A 22,775-nucleotide genomic window follows, 5' to 3' on the forward strand; every position below is an offset into this window, starting at 1 on the left:
GAAGGGGAGGTGAATCATGAGAGACTATGGACTCTGAAAAACAATCTGAGGGGTTTGAAGTGGCGGGGGTGTGGGAGGTCCGGGTACCAGGTGGTGGGTATTATAGAGGGCACGGATTACATGGAGCACTGGGTGTGGTGAAAAAAACAATGATACTGTTATGCTGAAAATAAATAAATGAAAAAAAAAAAAAAGGAAGGAAGAATAAGACCTTGCTGGATAGTGGGCAAAGTTTAGCCACATAGTTCATGTTTATATGCAAACTGCAGTTCTTTCAAACTTTAAATTCTGCTTAGAACTAATTTTTGCATTATCTCTTTTATCCATCTACAAAATTATTTAAAAAAAGTTAAGAAACAAAGAAAATAAGACTTGGACACCCATTGGTCAGTGTGCATTTTTATCCCTCCCCCCTTTCTGTGCTGTATAAACATGGTCTTCCCTATTCTTATAATGACTGCTGAGCCCTGTGAAATCCATAAATGACTTATATGAAAATGCTGAATTTTCATTTACCTCAGTCCATAAGACTGAGCCATAGCATGGAGAAAGGAAAATCTTGACTGTGTCCTTTTCTCACTGAAATAATAATAATAATAATAAAATGAGCAACAGTAATAACATTAACTGTGGTTTTACCATTTATTTATTTATTTAAAAGATTTCATTTATTTGACAGAGAGACAGACAGAGAGAGGGAACACATTCAGGGGAAGTGGGAGAGGGAGAAGCAGGCCTCCCACCGAGGAGGGAGCCTGATGTGGAGCTCAATCCCAAGACCCTGGGATCATGACATGAGCCAAAGGCTGATGCTTAATGACTGAGCCACCCAGGGGCCCTGGTGTTACCACTTATTAATAACTATGTGTCATAACCTTGCTAAGTTCCCTAACTTCATTACCTAATTTATAACTAAACAATAACTGTGAGGTTTAAGTATCTGTATGCCTGTATTCTAACATGAAAAGAATCTTGCATTGGGCATCTTCATTATATCATATAGGTAGCAATTATGTAAGGTACAGTTTCTTCATCCATAAAATGTGCAACGTAATATCACAATGCCCTGTTTTGTTGTGGCGTTTTGCATTAGCATGCCAAGCACATTTATTGCAGGGAATAGGACAGAATGGAAGTTTTATTTGGTTCTTTGGTTTTCCTTAGCTAAACCTCGAGCTCCCTGCTTTCTAACATTCTCCCACTGCTAGTTTGCACTGGCCTGGCCACGACATGATGTTTCTGAGCAGCTTGCTTTCCTGGAGCTGCTTTGTAAGAGGCTGCTGATCTTAGCCTTCTTTATTCGTATTGCTTCTGAATTTATCTGCATCCATTTGGGTTAAAAATCTTCTTCTCCTTATGTTTCTAAGTTAGTAAAGTTGTAGCAATCACAAACCAAAAAATAGACCTTAAAGATGAAGAATTAAATTTTCATATATCTGTTTTCACTAAACAAAGTATTCTTGATAGAATTAAACTCATGACTAACCAGAAATTTTTAAAATTGTAGTATATTGTGAATATTTTATTTGGGTTTCTTTTATTTCTATTTTTTAAAAACAGTTTATTAATGTTTAAAAGTTGATAAAGCTATGTTCAAAATGATCCACAAAAGTCCAAAACCTGTTAAATACTACTTTTTTTTTTCTAAAGGCATGTCTCGGTTTAATTGCACTGAAAACTGTATTAAAGAGACAGCAATCTATTTTTACTTTTTTGCAACATTTATACACATCTTTAATTAACTACTTAATGAAGAGTTGAAACTTCCAGTATTCCCCATCAGTAAAAGTAATGCTTTAATGGCACAAGAAGGTTGTATTTTCTTAGGACATACATGTTCAATTATGTTAACACAGGTTAGAAAAGCCCAATAAAATGCTAAACAAATACATTCAAAATTCACAGAAAGGACTTTTAACACAACAAAATACCACTATGCTGTTGGTTGAACTAATTCACACAATACTCTAAAATAAATGTCAACAAAAGTGCTGAGGACAGATGTATTTGTTAGACAGATTCATTAAGAAATTTCTCTTGGTTTATAGTCCTCCCCTCCCCCAACACACACAGTCAGTTTTCACCTTGTTTGGCTAGTTTGTTTCTCCTATGACACAAAGGATCCTGCCTGATATCATTTAGATAAATTGGACTTCCTTATGCAAATTTCAGCCACAATGGATCATGATGCTGTAACATATTTCGTTATAAAGTTGTTAAAAGAAAAAAAAAATCGAAGTGATTTTAACCAAATTCCAAAAAAACTGATCTTGCTTACATGGAAACTTTGGCCTCCTCAATAAAATTGCTTTACATCTCCAAACAATCTTCATTCCTCACAGTTTACCTCCTAGACACAGCCTACCTGCTACAGACCACCAAGAAATGGACCACGTCACAACCCCAGCTCCAAGGAAGGCCAGGTGGTTTGAATGTAAAGTAACAGAATTTTGAGGACGGGTGTGAAGGGGAAGAGAGGGTGGGATATGCAGAGTATATCCAAAGAAGCAGAAGTACACACAATCACAGCCTGGAAACTAAGGTGAAAGAAAACATCTCAAGGCTCCCAACAGACACTTTTACTTTGGGATGTTTGTCTTTGAGGAGGAGCCAAATGAACCCTTCAGGAGTAAGGTTATGCTAGCCAGACCTTTGGCTCAGTGCAAAATCAAAGCTCCAGGGTACACGGGCAGGGGCGGCTTGGCGGGGTGGAGGTGCGGGTAGGAAATCCATTCCAGGAGAGGACCTGACCTCCATACTTCGCAGTGCATTGTTCCCAGGAACGAATCCACCAACACCCAGGGGCTCTTACTCTGCTCTCACGCTGGTTCCCAGCAGCTCCTCTCTGGCAGGAGTCCAGACAGCTTTTTCTTTTCCCAAACACTGTGTGGTGGGTGACCATGCAAGAATTCTCCTCATGGGTTGGCAGCTTTCAGTTTTAGGAAAAAGAGTTGGTTTCTTTTACATTTTGTTTACAATATACTTAAAACAAGTAAAAAAGGGGGATAGAGAGGAAAGGGTGGTTTGCATGGTATTTAGACTTTTATATTTGAGTAATATTTTTTTGTTTGTTTCTTCCAAAACTATATCATTTCTTTTTCACGAGGGGACTTCTAGAGAAACACTTAGAAACAAAAAATAAGATATATTCATGGCACTTTAGGTGATTAGGAAAAAAGAGGTTTTCTCTGTGGTTATCTAAGCTTGAGAGTTTCTATTTTCTTGGAGTCCAAACTCTTTTGGCAAGTTTAAGGAAGAAGAATAGCTTTTTTTTTTTTCCCCTGTAATAATACATTCTCAGTTAAAAACGTGTGACTGATATATTTATATAACCTCATATTTCCCAATCACTTACCTAGATTTTCACTTTTATCAACTGGAATACTTCACCATCTTCCTCCTATTAAATCTAAGTTAGAACTATTAAATAAACATTACTTTAAATGTTTTCATAGAGGCAGGACAATATAATAGTGATTCTTACTACTATGGGAGAAGGGCCAGGTCAGAACAATTTAAGAGGTTTTTTGTTTTTCTTTTTAAATCTTTATGGTCCCCCGTCTTCCCCCACATACATTGCCTGCACCATTAAGGTTTGATGCTTTGCTCAAGGGGTACTTGACTGCCTCATTTGAATATAACCCCCACTACAAATCATCATTACCAAAGCGATTAGTTAAGGAATATGTTCCTTAATTCTGTTGAGGCTGGAGGAGGGGAGGAAACCACCAAAATAAAAGAAAGAGCAGTTTTATAGTTAAACATATCTAGTTTTAGACCCTGGTTCTTGGTAGGAGAGTCAAGAGCTAGGAAGCATCAAGTGTGTTTAACAAACCTTTCACTAAGTGATAATGGACAAAGTCCTTATTTTTCCCTGATCCTCAGTTTCCTTATTAGTAAGAATTGGTAAAATAATAGACGATTCATAAAATAGTTGTAAAAATTGAATGAAGAAATTCTTTAAAACTCAGAGCACAGAACCTGGAACATGGATAGGTACTTTTAAAACATGACTTCCCTTTGACCTGGGTCTCAAAATAGTCATTTAATCTGTTTAGTACTCTTAACAAGTGAACACACATAAATAGAAAATTTTTCGAAAGATAACCTTATTGCCTGGCAATGCTACACATGATAGAAAAGAATCGCACTCTATAGTTTTCTGAGGGGAAAAAGTCAAAGTCAAAATTGTTAAGTGCTAGAAAGAGAAAAATTGTTCATGGAGGTAATGGTAACTAATGGTTGACCAACGACTGAAAATGAGCTCAAAGAGTAGGACAAAAGAATCTATAGGTCTGTACACGATTGGTTAAACAAGTCTCACTGTTCTTTGGTCTAGAAAAAATTCACTTACATTCAGTGAGTACCTGACTTAGCAAGGTTACTAAGACCATTGTTCCTTCAGAGTATTGGTGTTAGAACAGTTGATGTGAAGTTCTGCATTTAGCAAATAATACTATAAATCCTAAGTTTTCATTTTACACTCCCCCTCTTTCCATTCAGGAATCCCCTTAATATGCAGGAGGTGCTCATCCAATTTCCAGACAATGAAACACATGCACCCCAAGTCCAGCTGCTATGAGTCAGTGGAATTAATCAACAACTAATAGAACAAAACACTGTCAGCCCAGTTGGATATTAACTAAGATGAGACCTATATGAAAGAATAGTTACATATTAAGCAGAAATTTCTCTAAAAAATTGTATTTGCTGAATCTCCTTCAGTGCTCCTTATTTGAAAAGAATTTTGGCTGAAAAGTGTTACTTTCTCTAACTCACCAACCTTTCCCAAACATGTGGCTCAGTATAATCGTTCCATAAACCTTTATAATTTGCATATTATATAACTCATATTTATCTTCCTTCATAAAAAATTTCAAAATTTATAAAATTCCTTCAGCCTCCTCCCCTCCTCAAGGGGTAATGTTGACTTGAACATATGTCCCCCCATAGAGATGAACTCTTTGAAATCAGAAAACATATTTTCATCTTTGTGTTCCCAGCACCTAACATGTTGTCAGTAACATAGAATGAAGGCAGTTACATTGATGTTGGATGCTGGTAGAGGATTTGGTTGGGTCTTGAGAGAATGGAACTTGTTTGGAATAACCAGTGTGGAAATGGAAAGGAAAGCTAATTAGGAGCAAGTCACCGAGCAGTAATAGTTGATGTTTGAGATGGCTCTTAGATTTTCTCCCTAGGATTTCCATGTAAATTGTAGAAAAATAAAACTGTCATGGGGGGCTTTCTATAAAGAAGAAAAGAAATCATATGATATATTAATTCTCATTAAATTTTGACTTTGTCTTTTTTTTTAACTCTTTAAATATGATTTTCTGTCAAGATGGACAGTAGACAGACTTGATGTGTTATGAGGTAATTGAAGTATCAATTATACTTTAATACAGATGCCCTATATATATTATTTGATTTATTGAATCAAATAAATGATTTATTATGTGATTTTTTATGCTTGAATGATTTATTATGCCTGAAATAAATCTGTGTTCCAGATGAAACTAAGTATTGAAAGAAAAGTTGATGTTAGTACCTTCCCAGTGAGGAGTTAGTGAGAAAAGACAGACAGGTAGGTAAAAAGAGATGCAAGTCCTGAAAGTTCAAGAAACTTTTTGAATAAAATTAGTAGTGACACTGTATGGACTTAACCAGCTCCTATGGATTTCCACTTCTCATCAATTTGCAGTTACGAGTAAAGACCTCGGAGCCAGAGAATCTAAGCTAAAATAATAACTTTGGAAATATGTAATGATGTGACTCTGGGAAAGAAAGAAATCTTTCATACTGTTAGTTCTTACATTCCAGTGTCAATATGAGAACTAAGTGAAGCAATATATTTAAAGTGATATGAGGATTGCATCACACATTTTAAGTCACCATGAAATTTACTTGCTCCAAGAGAAGACAATCATGGGATTTGAGCACTTAAACCCTTAGTCCCCTTAGCAATCCAAACTACTTATATTTTGTAATACTACCATTTTAAAAGATAGTTTCCAGGTCTTAAGGATCTTCTGTTTGGAAACGACGTGTGACTTTCTATCAGATACCTTTTGCCAGCACTAGTTCCATAACCTCTTTTAACATCAAGAGAAGGGATCTAAATATTACAAGTTCACATGGGTATTTAGTGAACAGTGACTGTCTCTGACACTGCTACCTGATTTTGTATGACATTGGTAAGTTGCTTAATCTTTTCAATCTCAATTATTTATCTGTTATTTGAAGACTGCGACAAGTGAGGGTTTCACATAGACTTATGGAGGAGGATTGTTTTGACTTCACTCCATACTATTGAAGGAGCTTGTACAGCTTCTGAACTTTCCTCTGCCTGAGATTCTCTCTCTCTCATGAGACCATAATACGTTGGAATTAAATAAGATTTCCTTGTTTTAGTACACTTTCTTGGATCAGAATGAGCATGCAAAAACTGTTCTCTCCATGATTATTATATAATTTTAAAATAATTGATCATGGATAGGTTCAATCGTAACAAGATAATAAAAGTAATATAAAATATATACGACCATATCTATCTTACTTTATAAAAGCTCTCAATACTCTTAAAATATTTGTTTGTTCTCTGGCACTGAGATTTTATTTGAAGCATATACTGAGTTTCTGTATTTTATTGTGGCCTTTTCTTTAACAGTTAAAGTATTCTTAACCTAGTAAATGCACAAAAAATGTTTGTTCACAGACTGCCTGGCAACAAAATAAGGCTGTTGGTTATGACAAAATTTGGAGACAATAAAGCTCTCGGTACTTTTTTTTTTTTAAGATTTTTATTTATTTGACAGATGACAAGTAGGCAGAGAGGCAGACAGAGAGAGGAGGAGGCAGGCTCCCTGCTGAGCAGAGAGCCCGATGTGAGGTTCTATCCCAGGACCCTGGGATCATGACCTGAGCCAAAGGCAGAGGCTTTAACCACTGAGCCACCCAGGCGCCCCTAGCTCTCTGTACTTTTACTGAGTTTAATTGTTTCTGGACAGCCAATGAAATGACAGACTGAGGAGTAAAATCTGTGTTCAGGAAGTTAGATAATACTCTGTGATGGTGCCAAAACCTGGGTATAGGTTTCAGCAGCTGAAATTGTACTTAGTGTGTTGCCCAGTCAAAAGAGCAGAAGGAAGCATTATGGGAAGAAAGATTCTTTTTCTTCTGATGGTGGGGGTCTTTGTCGCATACTATATTTATATATCTCTCCCAGATAATATTGAAGAGCCTTGGAAACTACTGCGTGTGACCACATGTATGAAAACTGGTAGAGTTGTATTGACTCTGAATATTTAATATTTTGATCAGGAGAATATAATTTTTGTATTATTGTTATTTTAAAAGTTTCTACTGTCTTTGAAATTTTGTTCTTAAAATTTGCTTGCAGATGTTAAAACCTTTTTTTAAAAAAAATATTTTAACTATTCCTTAATGCAGACCCCTAACAGATTGAGTATGGAGGAAGTAGTCAAGTAGCTTTAATTTTAAATATTACAAAATAAAACAGAATCTTTTAAATATTAAAAGGCAGGAAGACAAATAAAAAGTCTTCTTCTGAGTTTCATGGCATGAATGTTGCCACAATGAAGCACTTTTTTTTCTTTTTTAAAGCAAGAACTTCAGAGATTGTAAGATTGAACAACACAGTGATGAATTACAGAATTCTTTGCAATAATCTTGAACTCAGATTTGAAAATGCATTCATGTTGAAATATTTTTAAACAAGTCAGCTGGTAAAAAGCCAAGGGAAACTGGATGCACCCAATTTCCAGTTGTAAAAGGGTAAACTACTGAGGTGATGGGGCAGCTGGTTGTCTGGCTGTCTCACTGTGTCCCCATTGTCTCTCAAAAACCTGTGCTTCTTTTCTAACAAGGTTCATTATGTGAAATTAATACCATTTTTTTATCTCCTTTAAACATCTCTGTAGTAAGTTGCCTTCTATGGCATAAAACAGAATAAAATAAAACAAAAAATAAAATAACAGTAATTCAAGGACAGTTAGTCTAGATATTAAACTCATTATCTCTTTCCTTGCATTTTTAAGGTGTTTTTTTTAGGTCTCCTCTGGATTTGAATGTAGCTCCGAATAAGTTCAATGTATGTCTTATTTTCAATTTCTTATTAGTGATTTGATCATTTGTAGTAATTTTATTAGCACATATGTTGTTGTTGGATTTGGGTCAGTTTCACTGGAATATAGCTTCAAGTCTTATTTTTTGTAAATAATTCTTGAAATATGTTTAAAATATTTATTTTGGAAAAAATTTAGAAGATAAAATATTTTTATTCATAGTTTTGTTTTCTTTTATTATTTAGATTGATTATATGTGTATATGTACTTACATATACATATTGAAATACACATATGGTCCTCTTTGTATATCTCTAAGATGATGTCACTTCTCTCCTAGTACCTTTTAATCTTTTCTGAATTTTTCATTCCTTTTGTTTTTTCTCATTTCTATCATATACAATACCTTGGGTTTCTTTGAATTTGCTGTTTATTTTTGAAATTATTTCTCTTTTATTTAATATTCCTTTTCTAATTTCTACCAGTACCAGTTTTCGGTCACTCCTTCCTTTTGAGTAGTGATCAACTCCAAATATCTGTCTTATCTTCCATGAATATATGTATTTCTCCTTTGAGATATTTGTTGTGTTATTTTTGAAATCCATTCTATAATAATTGTGTAATATATTTCACCCATTTTACAGTAACTTGTTTCTAATTTGTTTTCTTCATTTATTTCCTGTGTTGGAAACTGTTATTATTTTTCTTATAGTTCCTAGAACATTGCATGAATATCATATATCAACTTTTGTATTATTTCTATTTGACTGAATGGGTTTTCCTGGACAAACTATTATGAGAATGTCCTGAGGAATAGAGGTGGGTCAATATATTATTTTTCTTTCAGTTTTTGTGCTAAGTCACAAAATTACTACAATTTATACATATATATTTATACTCTCAAGAATGAGTCTCACCAAAAAAAAAAAGAATTTATTTACTAAATACATCAGATAACCTTATAATATGTCATCTTTCCAAACTTCTGTAAAATCCATCATACATTTATGAAGAAGCCAGTTTTTTGCCAGTCCTCCTTCCCTCCCCCAAAATGAAAAAACCCAAAAGCCTCCTGCTTGAATTTAATGCCATCGGGTCCTATTTTGTGCTTTGTTGATCAATTTGACCATAAGAGAAAGAACAGTAATTTACACTTTTGTTAATTCAATGATGAAGATAAATAGAAGTCTTGGAATAGCCTGTCAATTTGTAGAGGAGCATTATCTCCTAGAATAGAAAATATCAAATATAATTAACCAAAATGCCAACTCTAATAGATTGCTCAGCATTACTTTGAAAGGACTAGAGGGTTGCATCTAGTCTTGGTAAGAAATAACATTATAGTCCAATAACATAACACTATCAGACCCATCCTGGGTTTGGGATTATAACCATTTGTGAGAAGTGTTTTCCAACGCAATAGCAGAATGTAAGGTTTACCTTAGTTGCATTGAGATAATTTTTTTTTAGAATATGTAAAAATTGTTTTTTTTAAATCATTATGTTCGATTAGCCAACATATAGTACATCACTAATTTTTGATGTAGTGTTCAACAATTCATTAGTTGTGTATAACACTCAGTGCTCATCACAGTCTGAAGCTTCCTAGGTTTGAGGTCATTTTTAAAAAAAATAATCTCACAACAAACTGAGGGTTGCTGGGGGGAGGGGGTTTTGGAGAAGGGGGTGGGATTATGGACATTGGGGAGGGTATGTGATTTGGTGAGTGCTGTGAAGTGTGTAAACCTGGTGATTCACAGACCTGTACCCCTGGGGATAAAAATATATGTTTATAAAAAATAAAAAATTAAAAAAAAAAAAAATACTGATTTTATCATCTCTGTTCTTTGCTTACACTTGGCCCAGCTTACTTCTTTTCACTACTGTGACTTCAGAGATGCACTGGTTGGCCTGTAAAGGGTGAACATATTGAGGAACAATAATCATTTTAGTTTCCAAATTGCCAAATACCTACATTTCCTATACAAAACCCTAACTTGGGTGCAGCCAATCGCCTAGGTAATGCTCAGAAATTCAATTTTATGATTTTTCCTTTAGGGGATAGATCTTTGTATGACAGATTAAGATACAAGAAATAATTTTGTCTATAAATTTAGGGATATAAACTCCAGAATTGCTTGGAATTTTCCCTCTTTATTATTTGATATTTCAAATTTACATTAAAAATTCCCTTTTGGGTATAGGGTTTGTATCCACTAAGCTATTGCTCTAATTCATCACAGTTCACTAAAGGAAAGACAATTAAAGAAACTGTAAAAACATTGTAATTCAATTCAGAGTCCAGGGACTTTGGACATTATTTTTAACACACTTGGTCTTTTGTTATGTATTTATTACACTTCCTAGTAGGATCCAAAAGTTTGTGAGATTATAAAATCATATTACAAAATTTTATTCTTAGTATTGTTTACACATGTTACAATTACTATTTTTGTAACTTAATTCTTATTTTTAACTTATATGACATAGACCATTTTCTATAATTTAAAAAATATTAATTTGAAATAACCAGTCTCATTCTTTGAAGATAAACTATTTGAGTCCAGTGATATATGTTTTTAAAGAGGACCTTATATTTTCTGTACTTAACTTTGATTTAAACTAGAGGGCAAACTAAATTAGCATATTTAGATACAATTACTTCTATGATACCTACTTTTTGTTTAAAGATTGTATTTATTTATTTGAGAGAGAGACAGTTAGAGAGAGCTTGAGAGGGGAGAAGATCAGAGGGAGAAACAAACTCCCCGTGGAGCTGGGAGCCCGATAAGGGACTCGATCCTGGGAATCTGGGATCATGACCTGAGCCACACAGGTGCCCCTGTGACACCTACTTTATGTCATAGGGTGTAGAAATTTTAAATTTTAAATTTGTTCAAATGAAGTAAATAAATGCTTCTGATCTGACTATTACATTTCTATGTTAACATTTAAAATTAGCAGTCCTGATATTTATGCAGTTTCTTTAAACATTTTTGTTAATTGGTTGGAGTGCTTGTACAAAAATCATACCTAGCAGAAACATGGAGGATATTATTTAACACTCTGTAAAAATAATGTAGAAATAAAGAGGACAGAAGACGGTCTGCTGCACGTAGGAGTCTCCACCCTTTGGGTAATTGCAGAGAGGAGCAGTTAGGGGACATCCAGGGGTTGGGAGCATGGTCAGCATAGGTGGAGCTGTCTGTGTGGGGGGTATACCCAGAATATGGAGAAGACATGGAGCATACTCATAGTTAGAATAATTGATCTCCCAAACCCTGTCAGGCAGGGACTAAGCATTTGCAGTTTGCTCTTTTTTTTTTTTTCAACAGATTCTCAATTCTTGCACATTTATTTTTTTAATTAATTAATTTATTTTTAAAATAAACATATAACCTATTTTTATCCCCAGGGGTACAGGACTGTGAATCGCCAGGTTTACACATTTCACAGCACTCATCATAGCACATACCCTCCCCAATGTCCATATCCCCACTACCCTCTCCCGTCCCCCCTCCTCCCAGTAACCCTCAGTCTGTTTTTTGAGATTGAGTCTTGTATGGTTTGTCTCCCTCCCAATCCCACCTTCTTTCATTTTTTTCTTTTCCTACCCCCCAAACCCCCCACATTGCATCTCCACTCCCTCATATCAGGCAGATCATATGATAGTTGTCTTTCTCCGATTGACTTATTTCGCTTAGCATAATACCCTCTAGTTCCATCCACGTCGTCGCAAATGACAAGATTTCATTTCTTTTGATGGCTACATAGTATTCCATTGTGTATATATACCACCTCTTCTTTATCCATTCATCTGTTGATGGACATCTAGATTCTTTCCATAGTTTGGCTATGGTGGACATTGCTGCTATAAACATTTGGGTACACATGCCCCTTCAGAGCACCATGTTTGTATCTTTAGGATATATACCCAGTAGTGCAATGGCTGGGTCATAGGGTAGCTCTATTTTCAGTTTTTTGAGGAACCTCCACACTGTTTTTCAGAGTGGTTGCACCAGCTTGCATTCCCACCAAGAGTGCAGGAGGGTTCCCCTGTCTCCACATCCTCGCCAGAATCTGTCATTTCTTGACTTGTTAATTTTAGACATTCTGACTGGTGTGAGGTGGTATCTCATTGTGGTTTTGATTTGTATTTCCCTGATACCGAGTGATGTGGAGCATTTTTTCATGTGTCTGTTGTCCATCTGGATGTCTTCTTTGCAGAAATGTCTGTTCACGTCCTCAGCCCATTTCTTGATTTGATTATTTGTTCTTTGGGTGTTGAGATTGCTAAGCTCTTTATAGATTTTGGATACTAGCCCTTTATCTGATATGTCGTTTGCAAATATCTTCTCCCATTCTGTCAGTTGTCTTTTGGTTTTGTTCACTGTATCCTTTGCTGTGCAAAAGCTTTTGATCTTGATGAAATCCCAATAGTTCATTTTTGCCCTTGCTTCTGTTGTCTTTGGCGATGTTCCTAGGAAGAAGTTGCTGCGGTTGAGGTCAAAGAGGTTGCTGCCTGTGTTCTCCTCAAGGATTTTGATGGATTGTTTTCTCACATTGAGGTCCTTCATCCATTTTGAGTCTATTTTTGTGTGTGGTGTAAGGAAATGGTCCAGCTTCATTTTTCTGCATGTGGCTGTCCAATTTTCCCAGCACCATTTATTGAAGAGGCTGTCTTTTTTCCATTGGACATTCTTTCTTGCTTTGTCGAAGATTATTTGACTGTAGAGTTGAGGGTCTATTTCTGGGCTCTCTATTCAGTTCCATTGATCTATGGGTCTGTTTTTGTGCCAGTACCATGCTGTCTTGATGATGACAGCTTTGTAATAGAGCTTGAAGTCCGGAATTGTGATGCCACCAATGTTGGCTTTCTTTTTCAATATCCCTTTGGCTATTCGAGGTCTTAGCATCCCTTCCTGATCAAAATTCTTCAAAGTGTAGGGATAGAGGGCACATACCTCAATATCATCAAAGCCATCTATGAAAAACCCACCGCAAATATCATTCTCAATGGAGAAAAACTGAAAGCTTTTCCGCTAAGGTCAGGAACACGGCAGGGATGTCCATTATCACCACTGCTATTCAACATAGTACTAGAGGTCCTAGCCTCAGTAATCAGACAACAAAAGGAAATTAAAGGCATCCAAATCGGCAAAGAAGAAGTCAAATTATCACTCTTCGCAGATGATATGATACTATATGTGGAAAACCCAAAAGACTCCACTCCAAAACTGCTAGAACTTGTACAGGAATTCAGTAAAGTGTCAGGATAAAAAATCAATGCACAGAAATCAGTTGCATTTCTCTACACCAACAGCAAGACAGAAGAAAGAGAAATTAAGGAGTCAATCCCATTTACAATTGCACCCAAAACCATAAGATACCTAGGAAAAAACCTAACCAAAGAGACACAGAATCTATACTCAGAAAACTATAAAGTACTCATGAAAGAAATTGAGGAAGACACAAAGAAATGGAAAAATGTTCCATGCTCCTGGATTGGAAGAATAAATATTGTGAAAATGTCTATGCTACCTAAAGCAATCTACACATTTAATGCAATTCCTATCAAAGTACCATCCATCTTTTTCAAAGAAATGGAACAAATAATGCTAAAATTTATATGTAATTCTCTTTTTTGATGGGATCTTTGTCTGGTTTTGGGATCAAGGTGATGCTGGCCTCATAAAATGAGTTTGGAAGTTTTCCTTCCATTTCTATTTTTTGGAACACTTTCAGGAGAATAGGAGTTAATTCTTCTTTAAATGTTTGGTAGAATTCCCCTGGGAAGCCATCTGGCCCTGAACTTTTGTTTGTTTGGATATTTTTGATGACTGTTTCAATCTCCTTACTGGTTATGGGTCTGTTCAGGTTTTCTATTTCTTCCTGGTTCAGTTGTGGTAGTTTATATGTCTCTAGAAATGTATCCATTTCTTCCAGATTGTGGAATTTGTTGGCGTAGAGTTGCTCATAGTATGTTCTTATAATTGTTTTTATTTCTTTGGTGTTGGTTGTGATCTCTCCTCTTTTATTCATGATTTTATTTATTTTGGTCCTTTCTCTTTTCTTTTTGATAAGTCTGGCCAGGGGTTTGTTAATTTTATTAATTCTTTCAAAGAACCAGCTCCTAGTTTTATTGATTTGTTCTATTGTTTTTTTTAATTAAATTTATTTATTTTCAGCATAACAGTATTCATTATTTTTTCACCACACCCAGTGCTCCATGCAATCCGTGCCCTCTATTTTACCCACCACCTGATACCCCAACCTCCCACGCCCCTGCCACTTCAAACCCCTCAGATTGTTTTTCAGAGTCCATAGTCTCTCATGATTCACCTCCCCTTCCAATTTCCCCCAACTTCCTTCTCCTCTCTAACTCCCCATGTCCTCCAAGCTATTTGTTATGCTCCACAAATAAGTGAAACCATATGATAATTGTTTTTTTAGTTTCTATTTCATTGATTTCTGCTCTAATCTTTATGATTTCTCTTCTCCTGCTGGGTTTAGGGCTTTCTTTGTTGTTCTTTCTCCAGCTCCTTTAGGTGTAGAGTTAGGTTGTGTATTTGAGACCTTTCTTGTTTCTTGAGAAAGGCTTGTACTGCTATATATTTTCCTCTCAGGACTGCCTTTGTTGTGTCCCACAGATTTTGAACCGTTGTGTTTTCATTATCATTTGATTTCAAACATTAACATATCAAAGCAATTGTGTTAATATGTTAGAAATTAGGGATACATAGAGATAAATGTTAGGGAACATTTATATTCTGAGTGCTTTTATTCCTACCTTCTGCCAGATTTTTTTAATATGTTTATTTATTTATTTGAGAGAGAGAGAGGGCATGTGGGATGTAGGGACAGAGGGAGAAGGAGAGAGACTCTTAAGCAGACTCTCCCCTGAGTGCAGAGCCTGATGTGGGACTTGATCTCACCATCCTGAGTTCACAATCCTGAGATCACAACCTGAGCCACAACCAAGAGTCACACACTTAAATGATTGTGCCACCCAGCTCTCCTACCTTCTGCTAGATTTTTTTTTAATAAAATGATAAAATGCTCTTTAAAGATCATTGGTTTAAACATAATTAGTATGGTCATATAAGTGTCACATTCTTTCATTTTATTAGGGCTGGTATTTGTAAAATCAATCAATGATACCAGTCACCATAGCTACAGAATCAGATTATTCAGTATCCTTCATGGAGCATACTAAGACTTGAATGAAAACTGGTTATCAGAATTCCTAATTTGCCTATAGATAAAAAAAAATGTTAGCAGGTTTACTTGTAGAAGGAACTATAGTTTTCAGAAATCAGCCATCACTATTTCTATGACATTAAGCTAAAACTGGGCATCTATTAGCTATCATTTTAAAATGACACAAAATCATACTTAGTCTAATATTGAGTAAAACTGTTTTTTATTTATTAAGCAATCAAACAAATTTATTAAGCAATCAAACAAAATTTGATGTTGATTTTATTATTCATTTTTATGTATATTTTAAAGTATATCAATTTTGGCTATTGGTACCTTCAGAATAACCTTCTCATGATTTGTAGCCAAAGGAAAGATATAAATTTTATGATTTGTTATAAATACACTGCAGAAGAGATATCTGCTACTTCCCAGAAATTAACTTCTGTATTGTCCACTCATTGTCACTCTGAAAGGCATGTTGAGGCAGTACAAAGGGCATATCAGCAGACACTGATTTTGGGAGGTAAAGAAATGTCCAGATCTGTGACCTTGGGCAAGGCACCTGATCTTTTCAAGCATCAATTTCTTTCTACTGTGTAACATAAAGAACCCTTCCTGTTATGGAGTTTAGATTCTATAGTGGTGAAATAATGAATTCTGAGCCATAATTATTAAAAATCTTATTAAAATATCTTGCACTATTCTGGAGAGCATTAAAATGCTAATAAAATATGAAGTTTCTCAGCCAGAAATTTTTTAAGGATGCAAAATAACAAACAAACACAAAGATAAGCCTAGTACTTGAAGTCCTCTCTGCTCTAATGGTATATGCCAATCAAAAGAAAACTGTTCAGCAAGATGAACTAGACAGTTGAAGTCAAGTTCCAGGACCCTCCAAAAATGGGGACAACTATGAAAAATGGGGACCTTTAAAGTGAGGTCCTAAATTGATATGATCTCACTGTCAGGGTGAACGTGATGCAAAAAATCCAAACAAACAAACAAAAAAAACAAACCTCAAGTGCATTTGGAGCCTTGCTTCACATCACCTGGATGGTATGGGGAAATCTCCCATACCTGAACTTAAATGAGTTGGTGTGAATAGTTGATATTCAAGTATACTTGACAGAAATGTATAAAAATCCTCCCTGGAAAAATATGGTATCTTTATAGACTTAAAATGTTTCCTGAAAATATTTTTGAAAACAGTATCCAGCACAGAATAAAACATGTCCAGACAAACAAGTAAATAAGAAACTATGAAGGAAAGTAGGCAAATCAACAGACAATAGAAAGACACTTAACAAGATTCAGATACTGCAGTTATTAACCATAGAATATAAAATAATTATCCTAGTTTCTTCAATTAATTCACAACCATGATTTCAAATTTCAGCAGAAAAATAGTTTTGAAAAACAAACAAAAATTCTAAAACTAAAAAATCAATATAAAAAAAAACTTTAGGAATTGTTGAAGTGATTTTACATAGCTGAAGAGATCATTTATAAGCTGAAAGATGGATCATCTGACCCATGGATGACTATGCAAAATGAAGCATGGAAAACTCAAAAAAGATAGAAAATACAAAAGAGAATATAAGAAAATCCAAAAGACTTTTAAATGTTATGCCAGAAGCAAAGAGGAAAGAATGGGCAAAGGAATACTTAAAAATATAATAGTAGGGAATTTTGCAGAACTGATGAAAGATATCAAGATACAGATAAAATAAGCTCCATGAACCTTAAACATACTTTTTTAAAAGATTAAAAATAAAATAAATAGCTAGAGAGAAATCTACATATAGTCACAGCAAGGTGAAAGTGTAAAAAACCAATGACACAAAAAGAAATAGAGGGGTGCCTGATGGTCTCAGTTGGTAAGGCATGCAACTCTTAATCTTGGGGTTGTGAGTACACGGGGGTAGAGATTACTCATTTTTTTTAAATATAAAAAAATGAAATAGAGGAAATCTTGGGAAAAAATACCTTCATAGAAGTGCAAGTCACAATAATAGCTTCTTAATAACAAGAATGCAATTTCTAAGTGGAATACTATCAAAGTGTAGCAATTTTTACAGTCAACCCAATCCTATGATGCACAAAATTTTACTTATAAATAAAGGAGAAATGAAGGCATGTTCAGATAAACCAAAACCCAGAAAACTGCTATAAATGGAACACACTAAAAGGTGGTTTAAATAAATCATTCAGACAGAATGAAAATGTAGATAAAAGTTTATGATACTGGAAGAAGCAAAGAACAGTAATATGGTAAGATGTGGGTAAAATCTTAAATTTGGATACTTTAAAATAATAAGATATATAGAATTAAAGTATAAGAAAAACAAACCATAAATTCAAGAGTGGAGAGGAGGGCAGATTTTAAGTCTTATAAGCTCTTTTTATTATCTAAGAAGAAATAAAGGCTTAGAATTGGCCTTTGATAATTTCATTTGTTTTGGGGATGTTGCAAATACACATTATAATTCTTAGGGTAATCATTCAAAGAATAAAAATATGGTATAACTTATAAACTGTGACAAGAAAAAAAATAGAATAATTACAAAGTTAAACGATTTGAAAGAAGTAAAAAATAGAGAAAACAGAAAAAGGAGGAGTCACAAAATAAGTTGGATCAAAATCAACTATTTTATTAATTATAGTAAATGCTAGTGGTCTAAATAATCTGGTTGTAGGATCAAGATTGTCAGATTAGAAACACAGATAAGCAGAAAATTTGAAAATAAATGGATGGAAAATGTATATCCTGAAATAACACCTAAAAGAATTGTGGGTAGGTTAAGAAGATCACATCATTACAGAAAAGGTTAAACCACCAGGAAAATATGACAACTCTAAATCTGTGTGGATTTAATAACATGGCCTTAAATGTATGAAGAAAATATTAACAGAACTCCAGGGGAAAATACACATGTTCAAAACCATAATGAGAATTTAACAGTACTTCTTTCAGTAATCAAGAAAGCAAGCAAGAATAATAATAAAGGTATAGAGAACAGAAATAATGATCAATACATTTAACTCAATGGACGTATAAAAACAGGGAAACAAGCAAATACATATGATCATTTTAAAAAATCAACAAAGTACTAGTCCCAAAAAGCAAGTCTCAAAAAAAATCACAGAATTTAAATCATGCAGTTGGACTCTTAACCACAGTTCAATGATTGGGAAATCAATAGGAAAAAGGCAAATAAGAAAATTGCCTTCTTTGTATGGAAATATAAAAAATACATTAGGCACCTAATAATAACCCATTATTAATAGAATATTAAGTTCTTCACATTTCAAATGATATTTTTAGGCTATTTTATTTCTTTAAAAGCATGGATTGGAAAGTAAGAAAGGCTGAAATAAGCATCTAACTCAAGAAAAAAATAGAAGGAAGTAATAGTGATGGAAAGAACAGAAATTATGATGTTCAAAACCAGACTTACAGTAAATATGAACAAAAAGCAAAAAGTTAATTTGTTAATTCTTTGAAAGTTCTAAATAAAAATTTTAAATCTCTGGAAATACAAATGAAAAAGAACAAAACCAGGCATAAACAATTAATAACAGGACTGAAAAAGGGACAATACTGTAGATCCTTTGATATGAAAAAGAATTCGCCTTTGATAAGTTAAGAATGAATATTGTAGTCTTTGAAGGACATATCTTGAAAAACTTTGAAGTTAAAATATTTAATAATATTTAAATAGAATAGAAAAATTCCCAAAAAGTTTGTAACTTGCAAAGCAGACACAGAGGAAATGAAAATCTGAGCAATTTTATAACCATTAAACGAATCAAATCAATAACAAAGAACAGTCCTGGTAAGAAATCTTGCCGGCAATTTACATCAAACATCAAAGAGAAATCACTTGAAATAAATGCAAAATATTACAGAGGATAGGAAAAAAATTGTGCACCCTTTAATTATTTTCAGAGAAGCACGATCTTTATGACCAATTTAACAAGAACAGTCTCAGGAAGGAAAACAATGGGTCAATCATACTCAGAAAAGTAATGCATTAGTGTCATGAATAAAATATTGGAAAAAAATGTATATATACTATAACACATATACATGCACATATATATACATGTATGTATGTGTATATATACACACACACACATACATATAGCATGACGAAGTTGCTAATAATGCAAGGAAAAGCATATTTTATAAAAATAAGTGAATTTCACTACATTAATAGATAAAGGAAGCAGAATCATATATCATCTTACTAGATGCAGAGAAAGCACTTAGTAAAAATCACAGTAACAGTATTGGTTCCTTAGGAATAGATGGAACGTCCTTAACCAGATAAACTACATTGATGAAATGGTACAATTTTAAAGAAATACACGGTATTGAATTCCATAGAATGAAGGATAAAGAGGAAGAGAGGTATTCAGTCCTACTGGGGAGGAAGAAGGATGTATGGTCAATTCAGGGTATATGGGAAACTCCCAACCCTTAAACATAGTTATATTTTACATTTCTGTTTTATGAAGTTCTATACTTGATCTCATATGTATTATATTTACCTACAAAGACAGTTTTTAAAAAATCTATATGTTTAAAGATTTTAGCTACCTATCAAGTTCAATTTACTGGTGAAATGTAAAATATTTTTGTATTCCTTCTTAACTCAATCTAAAATTGGCCACCTGTTGGCTACTTATTTAAATATTACCATACTTCCACTAATGAAAACAGTTATCTTCATACTAGGTATTGACCTAAATGGAATGTGGTAATCTTACACGAGACAAAACACTGAAATGATTATTTAAATTCAATACATTTTTCCAACATAAAACAATTATTTTTACATAAAACAATATGGTAATGGAATTATAAATATTTTATTTTACTATCTAGATCTAAGTACTAACTGTGCTTGAAATACAATGAAATAAGCAAACAGTGCTGCCATTGACTTTTGCTAGTGTATGTGTGTGTGTGTGTGTGTGTGTGTAAAATGTCATCTGTATACCAAAGGAAAAAAATGCCAGAGTGCTCTGTTTATCCATTAAGTTTTTAAAAACAAGTTTTTTAGAAATAGACTTCAATTTAGACATTATACTTTACTCAGAACCATCAGAGTTCATATGGCTTTAATAATTACTATTATTAATAGTATATAATAATATATAATACTATTATATTGCTAATATTAATAGTATATAATAATTACTATTTGTGACCTATACTAGCAGATCTCAAGTTTTTGCATGCATGAGAATAACCTGAGAAACTTGTTAAAACACAAATTGCTGATTCCTCCCCATCAGACTTAGTAAGTCTGGGTGAGGACCCAAGAATTTGAATTTCTAATAAATCCTTAGGTGATACAGATATTAGGGGTCCAGAGATCACACTTTGAGAAGTTAATTAGCACTGTTATTGAGCACTGGGTATTTTGTAAGACTGATGAATCACAGACCTGTATCCCTGAAACAAATAATACATTATATGTTAATTATTTGAATTTAAATTTTAAAAAAGTTAAAAAAAAAGGTTAATTAACCTATGAGACACAGTAGGCCATTTCAATGTTGCAAGACCAAGTAAATGTACATAAAAACATCTGCTAAACTCTAATGCTCAATAATCCTGGTCTGCAAATATTTCCGGTTGTGTATCCTATTAACCAAAAACTTCTAGTATACCCCAAATATATGCATATTAGTTTACAGAAAAATTTGTGTTAATGCACTAATGTAATTTGAATATTTAAAAAACATGAATGTTAAGATAAATTAGACTTTTGCCTGGGATTTGTCTGTTTAGTATCAGAGCCAAATTAGAATTCCTAGTTATGTGATCTTTTCTTTAAATGTTAATGACCATTGATATAATGATATACATACCTAAATTTTTTATTCCAAAAAAAATGTTTCCTCTCATTGTCATTCCTAGTTGTCAGGGTAGATATTTTACTTTTTTTTTTTTTAAGATTTTATTTATTTATTTATTTGAGAGAGAATGAGTGAGAGAGAGCATAAGAGAGGAGAAGGTCGGAGGGAGAAGCAGACTCACCAAGGAGCTGGGAGCCTGATGCGGGACTCGATCCTGGAAGTCCGGGATCATGACCTGAGCTGAAGGCAGTCACTCAACCACTGAGCCACCCAGGCACCCTGATATTTTACTTTTTAATCATGGATTAGATGACCTCTTTCTCCATCCACAAGGAAAGAAGCACAGATCAGTTTATATTCATAAAATTTAAGCAAAGACATATCTAAAATTCAATATAATATCAAAATTAGAAAGTTCTTTGAGATTTTTTTTTGTTTGTTTCTAATAATCTTTTTGAGATTCTGGATTTATTTAATATCAATCTATTGTTTTTCAATAAAAAATATCTCTTAAATGAAAATTACTATTTGAGCAATTCATTTAAATTATTTTCAGTTCATAGATGATCCAGATGTCAAGATCAAACTCAAGACCCAGTCTTTAATTTATCCTGCCCTTCAGACTCTTGATATGGATTTACCATCATATCGGGAGTGTTCACATTTTCCAACTCTGTCCAAATCAATGACGGTCAGGTTGTTGAGTGAATACTTTACCATGGTCAGATCACTTGAAAAAGCTATGCTCTTCAACCAACATATACCAGTGGAATCAAGCCATCTGTTCAAACTTATTAATTGGAGTTCTTTGCTCCCTGAGAATTTTTAGAAAGGACACGTTCATAACAGTCTAACTTATGGTAGTTCTGAGCCCCCTTGTTGGCTGATGACAATAAATTATGAAATGTACCATTGACCTATGTCATCACCTGTCAATATGATATCTTAAGAGATGATGGAATTATGTATGTCGCCCGACTTAAGAATGCTGGAGTTCCAGTGACCCATCGCCACATTGAAGATGGATTCCATGGAGCATTTTCCTATTATGGATTTAAAATTGCATATAGAATAGAAAAATCAGTATATGAATTGGCTAAGTGAAAATATATAGTAAAAATCTAAGGAGTTGTCCATAAAAATATATAAGCCTCAGAATAGGAAACAAACTAGTAAGAATCAAAGGATTATGTTTAGGTTGATGTTTATCACCTGTGACTTTCTAAATCTTCATAGTCATAATGTTGTTTGTTTTTTAAAGCAGGGGGTAACTGGACATTAAGGAGGGCATGTAATGTAATGAGCACTGGATATTATATAAGGTCTTATATGTTATATAAGACCTTTATCTCTAAACTAATAATACATTATATGTTAATTAATTGAATTTAAATTAAAAATAATTTATATTTCATCTTTCTTGTAGTAGTTGCTAACTTTGTACAATAGCTTTCATAGGAGGTATGAGGGTAAAAGCTAATATATACTGTTGTTCTATCTGGTCTAGAAGATTTCTGATTATGTCATTGGAATAAAGATTAAATGGTGTCATTTGAATGTTAAAAAAAAGGGAGAAGATGAGAGAAAGAAAGAAAGAAAGAAAGAAAACCTAAA

At 33.8% G+C, this 22,775-nt stretch overlaps 1 protein-coding gene across 1 annotated transcript; it reads left to right on the forward strand.

The window, feature by feature from the left end:
- Positions 1–7,155: 7,155 nt before the first annotated feature.
- On the forward strand, positions 7,156–22,275 carry LOC101675720 (arylacetamide deacetylase). Its single transcript, XM_045088122.1, is given in 5 exon segments — positions 7,156–7,270; positions 8,061–8,113; positions 21,718–22,030; positions 22,033–22,235; positions 22,237–22,275. Coding segments are annotated over 5 exon segments (723 nt in total).
- Positions 22,276–22,775: the final 500 nt, after the last annotated feature.

This window comes from Mustela putorius, unplaced genomic scaffold, assembly GCF_011764305.1.
Source record: "Mustela putorius furo isolate JIRA1106 unplaced genomic scaffold, ASM1176430v1.1 tig00003834_pilon_pilon_pilon, whole genome shotgun sequence".
Lineage (NCBI taxonomy): Eukaryota > Metazoa > Chordata > Mammalia > Carnivora > Mustelidae > Mustela > Mustela putorius.